This window comes from Sorghum bicolor, chromosome 2, assembly GCF_000003195.3.
Source record: "Sorghum bicolor cultivar BTx623 chromosome 2, Sorghum_bicolor_NCBIv3, whole genome shotgun sequence".
Lineage (NCBI taxonomy): Eukaryota > Viridiplantae > Streptophyta > Magnoliopsida > Poales > Poaceae > Sorghum > Sorghum bicolor.
In genome coordinates, this window is record NC_012871.2 from 7,200,009 (window position 1) to 7,220,024 (window position 20,016).

At 38.5% G+C, this 20,016-nt stretch overlaps 1 protein-coding gene across 1 annotated transcript; it reads left to right on the plus strand.

Annotated features, from left to right (window-relative positions):
- LOC8063685 (rRNA biogenesis protein RRP5) lies at nucleotides 793-19,080 on the plus strand. The gene is made up of 40 exons (XM_021453232.1): nucleotides 793-1,189; nucleotides 1,294-1,505; nucleotides 3,651-3,791; nucleotides 3,883-4,059; nucleotides 5,083-5,179; nucleotides 5,901-6,013; nucleotides 6,109-6,231; nucleotides 6,320-6,391; nucleotides 6,537-6,629; nucleotides 6,778-6,888; nucleotides 6,995-7,114; nucleotides 7,547-7,735; nucleotides 7,841-7,915; nucleotides 8,108-8,244; nucleotides 8,500-8,634; nucleotides 8,939-9,078; nucleotides 9,225-9,290; nucleotides 9,589-9,695; nucleotides 9,787-9,867; nucleotides 9,945-10,019; nucleotides 10,100-10,201; nucleotides 10,805-10,958; nucleotides 11,038-11,165; nucleotides 11,662-11,745; nucleotides 11,841-11,941; nucleotides 13,019-13,172; nucleotides 13,268-13,342; nucleotides 13,426-13,576; nucleotides 13,981-14,593; nucleotides 14,862-14,922; nucleotides 15,745-15,890; nucleotides 15,965-16,148; nucleotides 16,220-16,318; nucleotides 16,399-16,733; nucleotides 16,818-16,994; nucleotides 17,278-17,374; nucleotides 17,454-17,609; nucleotides 17,725-17,961; nucleotides 18,081-18,164; nucleotides 18,583-19,080. The coding sequence occupies exons 1-40, from the start codon at nucleotides 982-984 to the stop codon at nucleotides 18,706-18,708; spliced, it is 5,736 nt and encodes a 1,911-aa protein (XP_021308907.1). The 5' UTR covers nucleotides 793-981; the 3' UTR covers nucleotides 18,709-19,080.

Here is a 20,016-nt window from a genome sequence, read left to right on the forward strand (position 1 = left end):
AAGTGTCGTTTTTGACTTTTCATTCTTCTTATTTGACCATTCGTCTTATTCAAAATTTTATAAATATTATTTATTTTGTCATGATTTGTTTCGTCAATAAAAATACTTTAATAATGATGTATTTATTTTACTATTTGCATAAAAAAATTAAATAAGATGAATGGTCAGACAAAAAACCTAAAATTAAAAAACGACATTTTTAATGGGATGGAGGGAGTACATTTTAATCAAAACCAATAATAACTCAAACGTCCCAACATGTTAGAGCTATTTTCCTAATACCAGTCTTAATAATAAAAGAAATTGTGAGAGTTTCATATATATTAAATAAGATGACATGGCATAATATAAAATGAAGAGAGAGATGATAAAAATTTTAGAGGATGAAATGAGTTTTATAAGAATAAAACTTATTTACACTGTTTTAAACACCTCAGAGTCTTGGAAACAGAAACATAAAACTTTCACTGGGACTGCTCTAATAAAAAGCCTGATAAAAAACTAAAAAAGAGCCTAAGGGTCCGAAACTCTGAACTCATTTTGAGGCGATTCTCCTATTCTATTTTTTTTAGGGAAATTCTTCTATTCTAATAATGAGAAAGAAGAAAGGGAAAAAAAAAGAGCGTCAGCTATTTGGACCAACGCAACTTGGGCCGGCCTTACGAGAGGCAACAAATGGCCTAAACACGTTTCAGAAAAAAAAATGGCCTAAACACCGAGCCCACAGCTTTTCAAAACCCTAGCCCAGCCCATTTGACTCACTAAAACCCTAACCCCCAAGAAGGAACAACCAGCGGCCTCATTCATTTTACCTGCCCGGCGGCGACTCTGCTCTAAGTTGCTGACGGCGAGCGGCGCGGACGACGAGCAGGCAGCCCGCGGCGTGTCACGGGAGCGCTAGGAGAGTCTGTTAGGGCATATAGCCGCAGCGGACCAGCGTGGCAGCGGCGCGCGACCGAGGAGGTTAGAGCGTTCGCCGCTATGGCGCCGCCGCGCGGCGACAGGAAGAAGGGGAAGGGCGCCGGCGGGAAGACCGATCTGCGCCCCGACCGGAAGCAGTTCAAAGGGCATCGCAAGGAGGTTGCAGCCGCTGAGCAGGGGGATGGCGACGGAGAGCGGCAGCAGTTGGCAGCGCCGGGTTCCGCTGCGCTCCTCGCCGCAGCTTCTGACGAAGCTGACTTCCCGAGAGGTAAGCGTCGAGCTGCGCAGTCCCGCAACACCCTCCTCCCTCGTCCCTGTCAATTTTGCTTTGCACTGATGTGGTGTTGTGCGTTTGGGTTGGGTGGTGCGCAGGGGGACGCAGCCTCCTGAGCAAGGATGAGATGGCGGAGGCTCGCGCGGAGGCGGAGCAGGATTTCGAGAGGGAGGGGAAGAAGGGTAAGGGGAAAAGGAAGAGGAGGGGCGGCGAGTCGTCTGGTTTTGGCCCGGACGACGACTTGGGGACACTCTTTGGTGGCGCCACCACTGGGAAGCTCCCACGCTATGCTAATCGCATCACAGTAAAGGTGACCTCCTAAATTCAGTTACTGTGTAGCAATGGGTAGACCTTCCAATTGAACTGCATCATAGGTCCTTAACCTTGAAATCCGCACATTTAGGATCTCTTAACTGCTCAGTTTAAGTCAAGAGTATTGTTTTATCTAGCGATTGGAAATGAGAAAATGCTATAGAGACCCTAAGTGTGATCCCCTGTTGTGCACTTCTCTCTAAACAGTCAGCCTGTTAAAGAGATTGGTTGTCAGGTTGTAATTGTATAACCTTACACGATAGAATTAAATCTTGTCCATCATAATGCTGCAATGCGTGATTCTCGTCGGTCGCTCTAAGCTCCAACCATCCTCGTATGCAGCCCTTCAACAAGTGCCGGATTGTGATTCCATGCACCATGTAAACAGTAGATTAGTTTTTATGAAGTTTTATAAAATCTCGGAAGGACCATTTAGTTGTGATATGCATTCATATTTATCTGGTAGCATGAAATGGGTTCATTAGAGTCAGAGGCAAGCTTTGACTGAAAAAATAACAAGAATCTGGATCACATATTCTTAAGATCATTTATGTGCTGTCCCAATTGGCACACTTGTCTGTTATATGATTTTCATATGTTTTTGTCTTAGCTACTATCCAAATTATTCAAGCATTTTAAATTTGGAGGGTAACTTGACTAAGGTGCACACACCATTTTGTTAGAAGTTGGAACCATGGTTATCGAGGTGGTAAGACAAGGCATGGCGACTGACTACTGCCTTACGCGTAAGCAGCTAAGGTGTGAGATGAGCCGAGGCGATGCCTTACCACTCGAAGTAAAATGCAAAATAGCAGGGTAGAGCCTCGGAGGATGGAGAAAAAGGAAAATAAGGAAAAAAAGTAAGGAGGAGGAGTAAAATGTGGGCTAGACCAACCCATGTGCCCCTCTCCTCGTGGTGTGAACCTGTAGATGAAGTCTCCAATTCCCTCTCTCCCAATCTTCAGTGCCGCAGTTGCACCTCTGCCCCTCTCACTCACTTTCCTCTCTCCAACTTTCTGCTGCTTCCCCTCCTTTACCAAACCACTCTGCGCCCCTCAGATCGAGTGCTGCTGACATCCCCATCCAAATCAAGGGATTGACAGGTGTGAGAAAGTGAAATCAAGATAGCGGCAGCAGAGCCAAGCAGGGCTAGAAGCAAAATTGAACGGGCCAGCAGCAGAATTGGGGGGGATAGGGTGGAATCGATGGGGTGAACGCATACGAGCAAGGCGAAGGTCCTCTGTGGCGATCCTAGACCGGTCTGACGCTTAAGCAACACTTGAACAATTTCTTAATAATAACCATGGTTATGACTAATTGTATATTTCTGTCCTCTTCCAAATAAACACAGAATTATTGGTACGTGGGGCTCTACCTCTCTTCTGCACCAAGCGCAGAGCAGCCGGGGCTTGACCCTGGCGCTCTGTCATCCTCGTTACAGGCTATACTCCCTGCCCATTCCAATTATTCAATGGCTTAAGGAGCTAGTCTTTTATTCTTATGTTGTCAATTTACACTGAACTTCTCTGGCATGTTTGGTCTAACGAGTAGCTGGTGAGAGCAAATATATTTGCCATTGCTATTCCTGGAAGCGTTTCAAATGGTTCAGATGACCATTCAAACCCTGCAGCACATATACGATGCACTTCCCATCCAACCTTTGTAATATTTTTGAACTAAATGCTCTCCATAAAAGGTTAATGGATTAGCCTGTTTTAGACAGTTGCAGTTGCAGGAATATTGTACAAGTTATTTACCTCAATGCTCATTAAGATTAAGGTGATGTAGCGCTACATACGGATCACTCATTGGTCATTGCATAGTTGAGGCTGACAGGGTTGCCATTTGGTCTTTTGAATGAGATGTCTAGGTTATATATCGCTATCTTGTATTGGGTGGTGTTAGTGTGATTATTCTTATTTGTTACCTTGAAATGTTTGGGTTTTGGAACATGTGATGACTGGCCTCAGGTTGGTAGTAAATGTCCTTATTTTAAGTCAGCTATGTGTATTATCTGTATCTATTTATTGAGAGCATGTTAACATGGACATGTAGTGGTCAGTTCTGGGATCTCCTATTGTTGTTGTCTTTAAATCCTTCACAAATTGCTGAACTGGTCATGACATTTCCCTCCCTTTATCAGAATATTTCACCAAATATGAAGCTCTGGGGTGTTGTAATTGAGGTTAACCAGAAAGATATTGTGTTAAGTCTACCTGGTGGAATTAGAGGGTTTGTTCGCTCAGAGGATGTGTGCGACATTGCTTTGCAGGAAAATCGCAAGGTAGATATTTTCTTTTTAAGTAATCCATAATCGATATTTCTTTTTCAGTGATTTGCCATCTGGTGAACCAACTGATACTGTCCTTTTGCAGGATAGTGAGAACAGTTTATGTGCAAAAGTTGTTCATGTTGGTCAGCTTGTTCCTTGTATAGTCCTACGAGTTGACGATGATAAGAAAGAAGGAAAAGTAAACAGACGGGTTTGGCTATCATTGCGATTAAGTCTACTGTACAGGGGACTTTCCTTGGATGGCTTGCAGGAAGGAATGGTAATTTTTAATCACCCTAATCTGGATGTGCTTCATAAGCTGAGCTTTTGGGGCAGAAAAATATCAACTATGGATGGTTGTTTCATTGTGCACCTCTGTCCTTAATATTTTTGTATTATAATTCACAACCATTCGAGTGTTTGGTTCTTGATTAAATGATTTGATTATTCTACTGAAATTGTAAATGGAGCATGTTTTCTGAAGAAAAGTTGGGGCAAAAATTTACATGCAAAATCAGAATAACTGGTTAGCACACACAAGCTTGTTAATATCTGTATGAGCATATACACCCAGAAAAGATCAGATCCAGTTTTATAGTGAAAAAAAAATCCTAACAGGCTATTGGGAACATTCACCATTTTAAAAGAATCTCATTTCCTCCTCATCCTGTCCCATGAGACATGGTAACATGCACTTCCCTTCTCTCTCCCCCCCCTCCTGCCCTATTTGTTGAGCTGGAGTTTACCAGGTTTTTCAATAAACTATTGAGCTTATCTAACTAAATGTTTGTTCATAATAAATCAGTTGTTCCTTTGATAGCTATACTTACTACTGAGTCTCATATGTGGAGGTGTTAACAGTCTTGCAAGTTGCAACCGCATCGAAAACAACGAGCTTGATAGGGCATGCTTGACTATATTAATTTTTTGCTACCTGATTACTACTACTTGATCTGAAGTATGCTAGATTTACTTAACCTTTTCTTTGTATAGGCCTGTTTTATGCTCCCTGCTATTTTTTTGAATTCCTAAAATCCTAGCTGTGGAACTTCCTAAAATTTGACAATTGATACATTTAAAGTTATCGGGATTTGCTGTGTGAAAATTATATTACTAGAAATGCTTTTATTATTATATATTGATGTAAATTTATAGAAGGTAGAGGCCAAAGTCACATCATAGGGACCACGAAACGTCAAAAACATTCAAACAAAAAGAATGGAGGGAGTAGTTCCCATTGGAAACAGTTAGATTCTGAGTCAAATCTTTTATGTAATGGATGCACATGTATGCGTTTCATTAGGTACTTGCTGCCCAAGTCAAAAGCATTGAGGACCATGGTTACATTCTTCATTTTGGAGTATCCTCCTTTAGCGGATTTATGCAAAAGGATGACAAAGGTACACTAATCAATAAATTCATTAGATCGTGAAATACTGGTGTTTCTTCATGACATATTAAAAATAACTGATTTCAGTAGCTGCTGTTCTAATAGCACCTGTTCATATTAGACATCAGATCGTGAAATACTGGTGTTTCTTCATAACATATTTAAAATAACTGATTTCACTAGCTGATGTTCTAATAGCACCTGCTCATATTAGACTGCGCTCACTGATAACATATAAGTTTTGCCTACCAATCTTGAAGTTCTTTCTATCTGTTTTAGTTTGGACTGGACTTCCTGTTCTAGCAAGCTTGGTCGCTTATGAGCTTGTGATTATATTGTTTCGTACAGTTCCAATATTCTAAACATACATTTTGTGCGAAAATACAAATGATCTGGCCCTTCTCTCATATGCTTTCTTTTTGATGTATTTATGCAAAAAAACAGTTTAGTTCTTAGAGTTTCTTTTGTTGTCTTCATGTTTGTAGTTCATGCACTTTTATAAGGCATAGTGTGGAGTATATAAACTGTTGTGGTGTTACTTATGTAAACTTTAAGCTGCTCTCTATAGATTTATATGCTTGCTAGAAGGATAAACATTAGTGTTATTTGTCTTACTTAGTATGGGCCATATACTTGAAATCTGTTTGATCTCTCCCATTGCCAATGCCGATCATGATGTTCTTTCTAGGGAGGTACTCAGGGAGTTGTTTAACTGTTGTTCTCTTGTACAGAAAATGTGAAGATTGAGCGCCGACAACTGATGCATTGTGTTGTGAAGGCGATTGACAAAACTCGGGCTATTGTTCACTTGAGCTCTGATGAAGACTTGCTTTGTAAATCTATTGTATGGCAAATCACTATAAATGCTATTTAATATCTTCTTTATTCTGATTGGGACCTGACACCTCTAATTTGTGGTTTATTGTTGTTTTTGTATAGATTAAGGATCTGAAAGGCCTTTCTATTGATCATTTGATTCCTGGGATGATGGTTAATGCACGCGTCCATTCAGTTCTTGAAAATGGAGTCATGTTATCATTTCTTACTTATTTCAGTGGAACAGTAAGCTATTTTTTCACAGACTAGACTCGTTTTTGGCTTTACAGGAGTGTTTGTATTTCATTTCACAGTCTGTTCCTTCTATTGTCAGGTTGATATTTTTAATTTGTTGAATTCCTTTCCCTCTGGTAATTGGAAAGATGATTACAGTAAGAATAAGAAGGTATTCACTATTTTCTTATTTTTTGTTGATATAATTGTTGTGTCTGGCGCCTACATTTTTGCAGCATCTCCGATAGTCTGATGTTTTTTTTTATGATATTGGATATCCGGAGTGATTTTCTGAGTACTTCCACTATAATTTACAGGTAAATGCTCGCATCCTGTTCGTTGATCCATCAACAAGAGCAGTTGGGCTTACATTGAACAAACATTTACTTCATCTTGAAGTACCCCCTATTGTAAGTTGTCTGTTTTGCCATGATATAATCAGTTTGATATATTCTTATACGTTTCCCTTTATGCCTGTAAAGTTGGCCTCTGTAGAAAATAGAAGTGCTGTTATTTTATTCAGTGTTCTTTTTTGATCGGTAATTCTTCCTCATGCAGAATCTAAAAGCTGGAGATATCTACGATAAATCAAAGGTGCTGAGGGTAGATAAAAAGGCTGGTCTTTTTCTGGAAATACCTTCTCCAACTCCATCACCTGGATTTATTAGTGTATGTGAAACTGTAGTGATTATTTTATTGTATTTCATTGTTGAATGATGTGAAAGCTCTCACAAAGATGCTTCTTAATATGCTGATATTGTAACCTGATCCTCAGATACATGATGTGTCAGACAAGGATGCAAAAAACTTGGAGAAGTTTAAGGAAGGCAGTAGCTTACGTGTCCGTATACTTGGAGTACGGAATCTTGAAGGAGTTGCAATAGGCACTGTAAAAGTAACTACACCATGTCACTTATTTTTTTAAGCAATGGTATTCGTTAAAAGGAATGCTAGTGGCACACTTATACTATTGCGTCCTGATTTATTTCACTTGAATTTTTAATTTTCAACAAAGATACTGAGCAACTTTCTTTTATTTTATCTTCCATAGCTCATGTCACTTCATTTAACTTCTGGCACCGGTTTGGTGACTCATGGCTTTTGAATTTGTTGTGAACATGCATATATATTATATCCATGTTTACATGGTAATCTAGGAGTTGCAATAGTGCAAGCTGTTAATTGGTTTTCATATGGTTTAGAAGACTTGCACTGTTGTGAACATGCATATTTAGTATATGTCCATGTTTACATGATAATATAGGTATTTGATATCTGTTGAGTCAATTTTATTGCCTTAGGATCTCTATGCTCTCTGTGTTTGCAGGACAGTGCTTTTGAAGGGTCTGTTTTCACTCATGATGATGTTAAACCTGGAATGTTAGTGAGAGCTAAGGTTGCTACTGTGGAGCCATTCGGTGCTATTGTACAGTTTTCAAGTGGTGTGAAAGCACTTTGCCCGCTTCCTCACATGTCAGAGTTGGAACATGTTGTGAAACCACCAAAGAAATTTAAGGTTGCTCATTTCCACTTCCAATTGTTTGATGTTTTTTTTTGGGAAACTATGTTAAGAGATGTTGAATATGATGATGAATGAACTTTAACTTTGTTCTTTGTGTAGGTTGGAGCTGAGCTTCTTTTCCGTGTATTGGGCTGCAAATCCAAGAGAGTTACAGTGACATACAAGAAGTCTCTGGTACTTTGCTTTTACCTTAAGAATTTCTATGAATTCTGGTATATTATATACAACAGTACATGATATTGTTTTTAAATCCTTCCTAATTTTTGTCTAGCTTAGAATAATGAAGATAGAGCTCATATCCCTATTTATATGCATTCTTTGTTTTCTCTGAGACTGTCCAGTAGTATAACCATGGATCTATTTCAGGTGAAATCAAAACTTGATGTGCTAGCATCATATGCTGATGCAAAAATTGGTTTAGTGACTCATGGATGGATTACTAAAATTGAAAAGCACGGTTGCTTTGTAAAATTCTACAATGGAGTTCAGGGTTTTGTTAGCAGGTTGGTATCACCATTTCCTACTTCTGAAGCAGATCAGCTTGGTGTTGTAAATCAAATTAGATTTCTCTACAAACTTGTAGATAATCAATAGTGAAAGATGCACTTATTTACTTTTGAATTGTGTATATGTCTGTGAAGGTTGCTGGTCTTGTGCTGTTCTTGGCACCATTATTTTTAGATATTTTATCACGGTTTTATTTATATGATATGATTCTAAATCATCTGCTTTCTTGATTCCTGGTAAATTGATACTAGATCTGACCTTGGATTAGAGGCTGGAACTGAAGCAGAAAATGTTTATCATGTTGGTCAAGTGGTCAAATGTAGAATTATCAATGTGATACCTGCTTCAAGGAAACTAAATGTTAGTTTTGTCATATCCCATAATAGGTGAGTTCTCTACACGCTCTTTTGTTATACTATTTTTATGTTCTATTAATAAACTGCCCTTATTTGACATGACGAGCTGTAATTGTTGCCTTAGTTTTTACATGTTTTTTTTTTAGAATTTCTTTGAAGTTTATTGTTTCATAGAGCATTTTCTGTCATTTTACATGTCATCTTTTAACAAGAAAAAACAAGGATGGTGCTAGTTCTCTGCTATGTTTTTGAACTTGTACTGAATATCCAGAATTGATTTGTAGATTTATAATTTAACTTTTATCCTCTTTGCATTTATTTTTGCCCCATGTAGGGTTATTCCAATAGACACTCCAAAGTTGGGTAGTATTGTCTCTGGTGTTGTGGAACGGCTTACTCCTGCAGCTGTTGTTGTCAGTGTAAATGGCTTCTCCAAGGGGACAATACTGAATGAACATTTGGCAGACCATCATGGTATATCCTCATCTGCTATATGATTTGCATGTTACCTATTGCATCAATAGTTTTCCCTTGTGGGTTCACACTCATACTCTTTATTGCTGTTTATATTTCATATAACATTACTGCTCTACTGACCATGGTCTGTTTTTTCCCATTAGGTCAAGCTGCTCAGTTGAAGAATTTGCTGAAACCTGGGCACGAGTTCAACCAACTTCTAGTTCTCGGTGAAGTCAACGAACTTCATTTTCTATCAATGCACTTTGAAAATAAAAAACAGAACATCCTTTTTTCTGTTAATAATCACTTGACGCTTTGGTCATTTATTACACAGTTACGTTATAAAAATGATAGCAAAAGAAGAATCTAAAGTCATTACACACACTTGTAGCTTATCATGGTCTGCACATGACCACACGATAATCAGTTGTTTGCACTGCTAATGATGATGCACCTTTTGTTGTCATATGGACATTTGATCACATTGCTAATTTTTCCATCTGATTTTCTAATACCCGTCTGCAGATATTGAAGGTCACAATTTAGTTCTTTCGGCAAAGCACTCACTTATCAATTGCGCAAATGACATTCCTTCTGAGATATCGCAGATGCATCCTGGAGTTGTAGTTCATGTAATGTTTCTCTAGGTTTTTGTTTTGTTTTGTTTTGTTTTGTTTTGCGTAGCCTAATTTGAGCAACTCAGCTGACATTTATTTATCTTAGGGTTACATCTGCAACATTATCGAATCTGGATGTTTTGTCCGTTTTCTCGGACATTTGACTGGTTTCTCTCCCAAGGACAAAGTAAGAAATTTTCAGCTCTGTCATTCTTTTTGTTGTTTTGATTTGAAAAGAATGTCTAATTTTCTTGTTTCACAAAGGCAGTTGATAGGCGGATAGAAAGGCTTTCTGATGCGTTCTATGTTGGCCAGTCAGTTCGGAGTCATATACTCAGTGTATGCCATAATTGTTAGTATTTTTTGTTGTCATCCTCTATTACTTGTGTTCTTCTAATTTTTTTTTGTCCCCCTTGCAGGTAACTGCAGAAACTGCTAGAGTAAAACTCTCACTTCAACAGTCAATGTGCTCCTCAACGGATTCTTCGTTTATTCAAGGATACTTTCTTCTGGATCAGAAGGTTATTATAATAAAAACAATTACCTCTTACTCTATGTTGAATACAAGTTTCCAAAACTTTATGGTACTGCCTCCATTCCAAATTAATATGTTTTGGCCTCTCTAGATTCATAGCTTTTGCTATGGACTTAGAAGTGTATGTCTAAATACATAGCAAAAGCAATGTATCTAGAAAAACCAAAATGTCTTCTAATTTGAGTAGCTTGTAATAATAGTGCCTCATGTGTGGGCATGTGAGATTATGTGGAACCTGCTATGTAGTTACAGTTTTCTTGTGGGAATGTGGGTACATGTGTAACTAATGGCTATTTTCTTGTATTATGTTACTGTATGTAGTTGTCCGGATGCTACTTTCCTTTCTTTATGTGTACTGTCAGGGCATCTCGCTCATTTGCTGGCATATGTGATAGATGTGGCCTATTGGTCTCCTACAAGATAATCTAGGACGTGTGAGTTTGCTGTGTGTCATGTAGGGTATTTTATTCAATAACTTTTAGCTTAGATCAAAATACCACTGCCAGTAACTCTGAAGATAAAATCTCATTTTGATATGTTAAGCTTAATGATAATGATGTTTTATCATTTGTGTCTACCTCTGATATAGATTGCAGCATTGAAGTACTCAAGCAATGATTGGGCTCACACTTTTGGCATTGGTAGCTTAGTTGAGGGGGAGGTGGGAGCAATAGAAGAATATGGTATTATCCTTAACTTCAAAGACCATCTGGATGTTGTTGGCTTAATCGAGCACCATCAGCGTAAGTAATTTTGTCCTTTCATGATATTAACTATCCAACCCGCAATCCTGCCAATTTTTATCTTTTTATATTTTTGCAGTTGGTGGCAGTAGTGTGGAAGTGGGGTCTTCTGTGAAGGGCCTTGTTTTGGATTTATCTGATGGAGTTGTTAATTTGTCCCTTAAACCAGAGCTAATTGGCAGTGTTAGAAATGTTGGAAAAAAGAAGGTAATGTTTGTACCCTTGGTGTGAAGTTGTTAGGCCAGTCTCAATGCATAGTTTCATGACACGGTTACCAAGACTATAAACTAGGTAACCGAGCCACAGGAGTTTTATGGGGATGAAACTCCTCCCTCATCTGATGAAACTCCTTCATTTAATGACCCTGCCAAGTCGGCAATTTTCTCCCTCATCTGATGAAACTCCTTCATTTAATGACCCTGCCAAGTCAGCAATTTTGCTTATGTGGCAACCTATTTAATGTGCATGACACTCTCATGAAACATGCATTGAGACTGGCCTTAGTATACCTGGTCAGGCATGCCCTTGGTAATTGGTATAGGTTATAACATTGTATCATATCGTAACAACTTTATCCGGATCTCAATCCCCATTTTTTATTGTTACCTTTAGTAAGCACGATATGCAGTTTTTGAAACTATATATTCAATCTCTATTTCATGTGTTATCATAACTTTACATTTTATCTCCTGTTTCACTTCAGAAACGCCAAAGGGCTGCAGTTGCAGACTTGGAGCTTCATGAGGAAGTGAATGCAGTTGTGGAAATAATCAAAGGGAGCTATTTGGTGTGTAAATTACTCTCTTGATTGACCAATTTGTTTGTTGAATTGTAGGCTGATTGCCATTATTTACTTTTTTGTTGTTGTTTTGTTTAATTCAGGTCCTTTCCATCCCTGAGTACAATTACGCAATTGGTTTTGCACCACTGATGGATTACAACTCACAACTGCTTCCCCACCACCACTATGATAATGGACAACGGTAATATTTGGAAGTTTACCCATTTTGATTCCAGTTCTTGCCTTGTATAGTGTATACTTCTCCCGATGGGAAAATATAAGAACATCAAACTTTGTCATAGTCATAGGTCAAACTCTTTTAACATTGATCATCAATATGTAAATTTTTATATAGATTGACAAGGGAAGATCAGCAATTCAGCATTACTAGATACATTGTAGTCATTGTAATAGTTCATTCATAATATGTTAATACATAAGCTTTTTCATTAAAGATAATATATTTTGTATAAGGCCTTGTTTAGTTCACCCTGAAAACCAAAAACTTTTCAAGATTCCCCGTCACATCAAATCTTGGAGCATATCCATGAAGCATTAGATATAGACGAAAATAAAAACTAATTGCACAGTTTACCTGTAAATCACGAGATGAATCTTTTGAGCCTAGTTAATCTATGATTGGATAATATTTGTCAAATAAAAACGAAAATGCTATAGTGCCGAAATCCGAAATTTTTTCGGAACTAAACAAGGCCTAAATATTACTACTCAAGTTGAAGAAAAGTTTAAACTGTGTCGAACATTTATGGACTTATATTTCCAACTGGACGAAGTACCTGCTACTATTTGAGTACCCCTTACTTGGAAGGCTTTGACAATTGACATAAATGCTGAGGAAACTTGAACCTTTCTCTATTTGTACTAAATAGTGCAGAACAATGTCATAATTAATCTCTTGATATAAATTCATTAGGGTTACAGGCTTATCATTTTATCAGTCTTGACATAAATTGATTTTGAATTGCAGCTTTATCACTACAGAAGAATGTTGTAATTAGTCTATTGATATGGGCATCTCATGTAATGTATAAATGAGCTTTGTTCATGTGATCCCAGCTAATATTTGATCGAGCTTGCAACTATCATAGCCTAAGCAGGAACATGTGAGCGAAACAATAAAGAAGAATGATATTTTGTGTTAGAAAAGATTGTACTTTTCTTTAGTGCAGAACAATAAAGAAGAGTGATTTCTTATCTGGACTTACGTTACCCACTTGTTTTTATATTTTTCTGTGTGTTTCTTTCTTTCTTTTTGAAGCATTACTGTGGTTGTTGGAAATATCCCAAGTTCTGACTCTTCTGGAAGACTTATCCTACTACCAAAGGCTTCAGCTCAGTATTCTGCCCTCTCTGAATCTAAAAGGGCTAAGAAAAAATCAGGCTACAAAATTGGGTCACTTGTTGAAGCAGAGGTGCAATTATTTTCAATTATGATCCTAAAATTGGTAACTGTTTTCATCTTCAATGTCTGCAAACTTTGCTTACACAAATCCTTTTTGGACATCAGATTATTGATATCAAGCCGCTTGAACTTCTACTGCAATTTGGTGGCAATCTTCATGGAAGAATCCATATTACTGAGGTGAACACTAGACATTGCTTGAGATGCCTTTCTTATAACAACATGTATTGGCTAATTACTAATTAGTGATACATTTCTCATAGGTTCCTGAAAAGGATTCTGATGAGCATCCCTTTAGTAAACTCAGAATAGGGCAAAAGCTTACTGCCAGAATTGTTGCAGAGGCTGAACCTTCTGGAAAGAGTGGCAAAAACTTCAAATGGGAATTGTCTATTAGGCCATGTATAGTCAACGGTATGCTTTAATGTCTATTTTTAATTTGTCTATTCCATAATAAACAATCATCTAGAAGGGGAGCCTTGGCGCAGTGGTAAAGCTGCTGCCTTGTGACCATGAGGTCACGGGTTCAAGTCCTGGAAGCAGCCTCTTGCAGAAATGCAGCAAAATGCTGCGTACAAAAGACCCAAGTGGCCGGACCCTTCCCCTGACCCTGCGCAAGTGGGGGCTACGTGCACTGGGGCTGTCCATGATAAACAATCATCTCATATAGATCTTACAGCTTTCATTCAGTTATAGCTAAAATCCTATTTCCTATATGCCGACTGCTTTGCATTTTGTCTACCTTTTTGTGTTTCTTAATCTTTGAGATGGCTAACTTTTCTTATTGTTGGATCTTTTTGTTACTTGAAATTAAACAGGAGAGTTTGACGAATTAACTGCTCAAAAAGAACAAAAGCACACCACAAATGAGATTGTACGTGCTTATGTCGTCAAGGTGGATAAGGAATGGGTCTGGTTAACTGTATCAAGAAATGTTATGGCTCATTTATTTGTACTTGATAGTTCTTCCGAGCCCAGCGAACTGAAAGAATTCCAGCAGCGCTTTAGTGAAGGCCAAGCAGTTAAAGGCCGTGTTATCAATGTGAATCGGGAGAAAAGATTACTTCGGTTGAAGGCACTTGATAACCAATGCACACAGCTGAATATAGATGAAATACAACAATCAAAGTCCTCTGTGTTTGAACAAACAAAACAAGGAGATATCATCGGTGGACGTGTTCAAAAAATTCTACCTGGCGTTGGTGGGCTTGTCGTTCAGATTGGACCTCATCTCCGTGGGAGGGTTCATTATACTGAAATTGTTGACTCATGGGTGACCGAACCCTTGTCTGGATTCCATGAGGGCCAGTTTGTGAAGTGCAAGGTCCTGTCTGTGAGCCGCTCATCAGAAGGATCACTTCGAGTTGATCTATCACTCCGTTCATCAAACCTGATCAGAGACTCTAACAACTCAGGACTAGTTGATGATCTGTAAGTGCTAGAGGTCATGTTTTTTTTTCATCAATTAAGGAACAATGCTCTTTTATGTGTCAAGTGTTCTCTTCCATTAAAAAACATAAATTGTAGTCCAAACTGGCTTTGTGTATGAAGCCTTAGCTCCAGATCTCCCTTTTGGGGGATAAAATCCTGAGTCACTACCACATAGCCAAGCAGGCCCTATGATTGTTGTTACATTGTCCAGAAAGTGTATGTAGCATTCCCATTGTCATTTACATCATGTATCATTGTTGTTTCTTAGGGCAACCTGTACCTCCCGGATCGAAAAGATCAAGGATCTGCTTCCCGGAACTGAGATTAAGGTATTTTTCACAAATTTTTTACTATTATACTTTTATCTGAAGTTCTGTGCAATAAACATAATTTAACATGTGAATAGGACAAGTCTATAATTCAGGCATTATCTAAACATATATTGGATTTATCATTCATGAAAAACACAATCTGCTACTTGCCAACAAAAAAAAGCTGTAAATAGTGTTGGTGTCAACTCGCATAGTATAATTCTGGGTGAATTCCCTATGGTGTACCAGAACATCTGGGTGAATTCCACTGATATTAAACTTTTTGTTTATACCTTCAACTGTCATTGCTGAAGTTGTAGTATGCCATGAATTGAAGTTAGTTTTTTTAGGGCTAATTTGGAAGCAAGGGGAGGCACACCCAGGGATAAACCCCTCCATGAAGAACTAAATAATTATTCAAATTATTTCCCCATTGATTTCCCACCCTGGGAAAAGTCAGGGATCCGAAGGGATTTAAGTTTCCAAATTAGCCCATAGGGGGAATACAGTAGGGGAGTCCCCTACTGTGCATTTTATATTAGAAAAAAGAATGAAGAGAAAAGGAGTTACAGAAAAGGAAGACAAACATGTATATATTTTCTTTTCTCGAACTAAAACCTGTATATATAGGTGAAAGGTGGAAAATAGCGGCATGTAACAGGCAGCCAAGACAGAGAAAAAGAGCGCACAAGCTAGTGAATCAAGTTTAGCCATAAATAAATTGAATTTAGTTTTTCGGTGAATATATTTGATAAATAAAGGCGTGTTTTTTGTACCATTTACTACGAAGTGTATCTTCTGTAATGTGAAGTGACATGATTTGTTCTGCTTAAATTCTAGGGCTATGTGAAGAATGTTAATTCCAAAGGATGTTTTATTATGATTTCTCGAATGGTTGAGGCTAGGATTACTCTATCAAATTTGTCAGATGAGTATGTTGAAAATCCGCAGAAGGATTTCCCTGTTGGAATGCTTGTACACGGAAGGTGAGATCTTACCATTTTCAAATGCTCATATAAATTCAGATATGTTCTCCTGTGAAACTAACAAAAATCCACAGGGTCCTGTCTACGGACCCATCATCAGGGAGAGTGGAGGCATCACTTAGGAAGACCACTGGTTCCAAATTGGAAAAGCTGGATGATATTAGTTATAGTGATTTGCATGTTGGGGATATCATTGATGGCCAAGTTAAGCGGGTTGAATCCTTTGGATTATTCGTTACAATTCGGAGAAGTGAACTGGTACATTGTTATCACTTGACTCAGCCTTTTGAAATCATTGTGTATTCTGTTTTGTAAATACTCTTTTGCAGGTTGGTCTGTGCCATGTATCAGAACTTTCTGATGAACCTGTCGTTGATATTAACTCTTGCTATAAAGCTGGTGATATGGTTAAAGCCAAAATTCTGAAGGTAAGGTTCATCTTTTTTCAGGATTTTCATTTTGCCATTGCACGTTTTCAAATTCGTTATTTTGTTTTAAAATAATAAAGATTGATGAGAAGCGGCATCGAGTATCACTTGGAATGAAGAAGTCGTACTTTGATTCTGATCTGACTGCTGACACAAATGATGATGAAGATGATGAAAGTGCTCTTATGGACATCAGTGTTGCCCCTCAGATGGTTGAATATCATAATAGAAGTTTAGTTAATCGCAAAGCAGAACCAATGGCTTCTGTGCCGCCTCTTCAGGTTTCCTTGGATGAATCTGAATGTTCTGACCTAGAGGATAATAATAATAATAAAGGCCCTGAAATTGCAAATGGAACTGAAGCAAATGCTAAAAAGAATGATAAACAATTAAAGAAGGAAGCAAGAAAACAAAGGTATTCAGACATTTGATTCTACTCTGTGACCTTATTTTGTTGACATATGCATCAAACTTTACATCCTTCTATGGTTTTCAACAGGGAACTAGAAATCAGTGCTATGGAGGAAAGGGCTTTGCAGGGAGATGTACCACAAACTCCAGATGATTTTGAGAAGTTGGTCAGGAGCTCCCCAAATAGTAGTTTTGTCTGGATAAAATATATGGCCACTTTGTTAGATCTTGCAGATGTTGAGAAAGCACGTGCAGTAGCTGAGAGGTCTGTCTGCTGCCCAAAACATTTGTTTTTAATATTGAAAAGATCTTTGGTGATAAGAAGTTGCTTTCTATCATCTCAATAGTGTTGATAAATTTGATTTGGTCTTGTGTTGGTTTCATTTTCAAAGAATGTAGAATTTACTTGTTGAAACGTCCTTTCAAAAATTTCCTTTTGTTTCTGTCAATTCAGATGATATGTGTTTGTCCTTTTTCTGTTAGTTTATTTAAACTTTTTGGATGCATCACTTATCATCATCTTTTACAACTGTCTCTCATGTTTTTAGGGCTTTAAAAACAATAATCCCAAGAGAAGAAGAGGAGAAACTTAATGTTTGGGTAGCATATTTCAATCTGGAAAATGAATATGGTAGTCCACGGGAGGTAAAGCTGAATAATGATGTATTTTGGGTTGCTTTGCTGTACATGGATATACTGAGACACTTGATTGTGTACACCACAGGATGCTGTGAAAAAGGTATTCCAAAGAGCCTTGCAATATTGTGATCCCAAAAAGTTGCACTTGGCTCTTCTTGCGATGTACGAGAGGACCGAACAGTATGAACTTGCAGATGAACTTCTTGACAGAATGACCAAAAGGTTCAAAACATCCTGCAAGGTTAGTTTTTTTTTTAAAAAAAATTAGTAGTTGAAACCATAAGGTTATGCCACATTCAGTATGTCCTATTCGTATCTGGAGATCCTATTTGTGACCCTGTATAATGTAACTGCAGATATGGTTATGCCGCATTCAGTTCGCCCTCAAGCAAGGCAAGGATGTTGCGTGCATCAAATCCATTGTAAACCGTGCGCTTCTAAGTTTGCCACATAGGAAGCGCATAAAGTTCCTCTCGCAGACAGCTATTCTAGAATTCAAATGTGGGGTGCCTGAAGAAGGAAGATCCAGATTTGAACTAATATTGCGGGAGTACCCAAAAAGAACAGACCTTTGGAGTGTTTATCTTGACCAAGTAAGGAGCATTAAGATCGTTCAAAATGGCATCTGTACTTCTTATTCTTTCAAATCATGCAAGTTTGTTGACATATTTTTTTAATGCAAAGTTTGTTGACATAGTTTGACCTTTTGTAGGAAATCCGCCTTGGTGACATAGAAGTTATACGGGCATTGTTTGAGAGGGTGACTTGTCTTACCCTACCTCCAAAAAAGATGCAGGTATGGCTCCTTTCTAATTGTTTGAGTATTTTGCTGCCTTATATGTATTGTGAAATACATGCAAAAACTTCACTGAGTGATTCTGTCATCATGCTGCTTTCAACTTCCTGTGTGTACTTGATTTCATGAGCGAAATATTACCTTTTTTGCTTTATGTTACATTTCTTTGCTAAAACTCTAACCTTGAAATGGGTGTTGGCTTATTTGTTAGTTGTGTTTCTATCTCAAAATCTAGCATCTTTGTTCCTTTTACTGTAACACTGATGTTATTGCTTGAACTAGTATTGGATTGATTGTTACTTGTTCCACTATGGTTTTGTGCTTCTCTATGTTTTTCTGGTATAAAATTATAATGAGATGTCACTTGTTCTTTGGAACTTGATCTTTATGCTAAATGCTGTGAGCTTCACTGTCGCAGTTCTTGTTCAAGAAGTACCTTAATTTTGAGAAGTCACTTGGTGAAGACAACGAAAGAATTCAGTTTGTGCAGCAGAAGGCAATTGAATATGTTCAGAGTTCACTGCCGTCACAAGACAACCCTTGAACTTATGATACTTGATCTTTACCTGAGACGGAGATTGATAATCCCATGGACAATCACGTTTTTGAGGAAGACAAGCTTAGGAAATCGGAGATTGATAAGCCCAAGGACAATCACATTTTTGCTCGTTACAGGAAGACAAGATTAGGAAATGCCAGTCGTACAGTAGATGTGATCTCTTTGATGACCCCTTGAACATTATTGTTAAAAGGTCAATGTAAAATGTGGGCTATTCAAAATTTTGTTTGAAACTGTTATATAAGTTATGAAGCATTAAATCTAGTCTGCCATGTTTCACCCGAATGTTTGAAAGGATCCATCCTAAGATAACCGGATCTGGTCCCCATAAATTGATCTGTTCTAATGTGGTATTCATTGTTGAGGCAGAATGAATGGGTAACCGAATGTCTTTCTGTGCTACTCCAGCTAAGAAAATACTAGAACACCTGCCTAAACTCAATCTATTCGATAAGACAAGCATGTTATTCAACGTACTTAGAGCATTTCCAAGGGACTTTGCAAATGATTTTTGTATTTGGTGTTGTTTGCAAAGTCCCAAACTCATTTGCAAAGTCTAAAAATAGTCCAACTCCAAGGGACTTTGCATTTAGACTTGGCAAACCCAAACTGTGGATCCCACCTCTGAATTTTTTTTCACCGATCGCTCCCGCGCGTTTTTTCTCTTCGCGCCATTTTGACGTACGTTGTGCGTGCCAGTCGCCGTCCAGGCCAGGTCGCCGCCAGTTGCCGCCCAGCCTAGGTCTTCGTGCCAATCGCCGCCTAGCTCAGGCCGCGTTCGTCGGCGTCGTCGTTCGCGTCAGTTCGGCTCCATCCACCTCCGTCCTCCTCCGATGGGGCGGGCGCGCACGGCAGCTGGAGGGACGGCGGGCACGCGCGGTAGGGAGGGCGGGCGCGCGCGGCAGGGAGGGCGGACGGGCGTAGAGAAATCGCGCGGGGTGGGGGGGGGGACGGAGTCCGACGTGGAAGGCCGAAATTGTAGATGCAAAGTGGTAGGAACGTTTGCATATATGCAAAGTCTCAACCTCTATTTGCAAAGTTAACCAAATTGCAAACCTTATTTGCAAAACCATTGGAGGGGTATTTTCTACTCTTTTTTGTAAATAAGACAATGCAAAGTTTGTTTGCAAAGTCCTTGAAGATGCTCTTAGTTTGTTGGACTCAGAATGCTTATGATGGCCGCAGTTTAAAAACACGAATGCACATGGCTTCCGAATGTGCACATGGTCTTTAAAATCTGTACCAACAACGCTGTAAGTGTTGTGAAATATTTTATGTGAGAATCAACGTGCG

Coding starts and splice junctions, on each gene's coding strand:
- LOC8063685 (XM_021453232.1), top strand. CDS start 982: ATGGCGCCGCCGCGCGGCGACAGGAAGAAGGGGAAGGGCGCCGGCGGG. Junction 6,630..6,777: donor ATCTTGAAGTACCCCCTATT/GTAAGTTGTCTG, acceptor TTCCTCATGCAG/AATCTAAAAGCTGGAGATAT. Junction 7,115..7,546: donor TTGCAATAGGCACTGTAAAA/GTAACTACACCA, acceptor CTGTGTTTGCAG/GACAGTGCTTTTGAAGGGTC.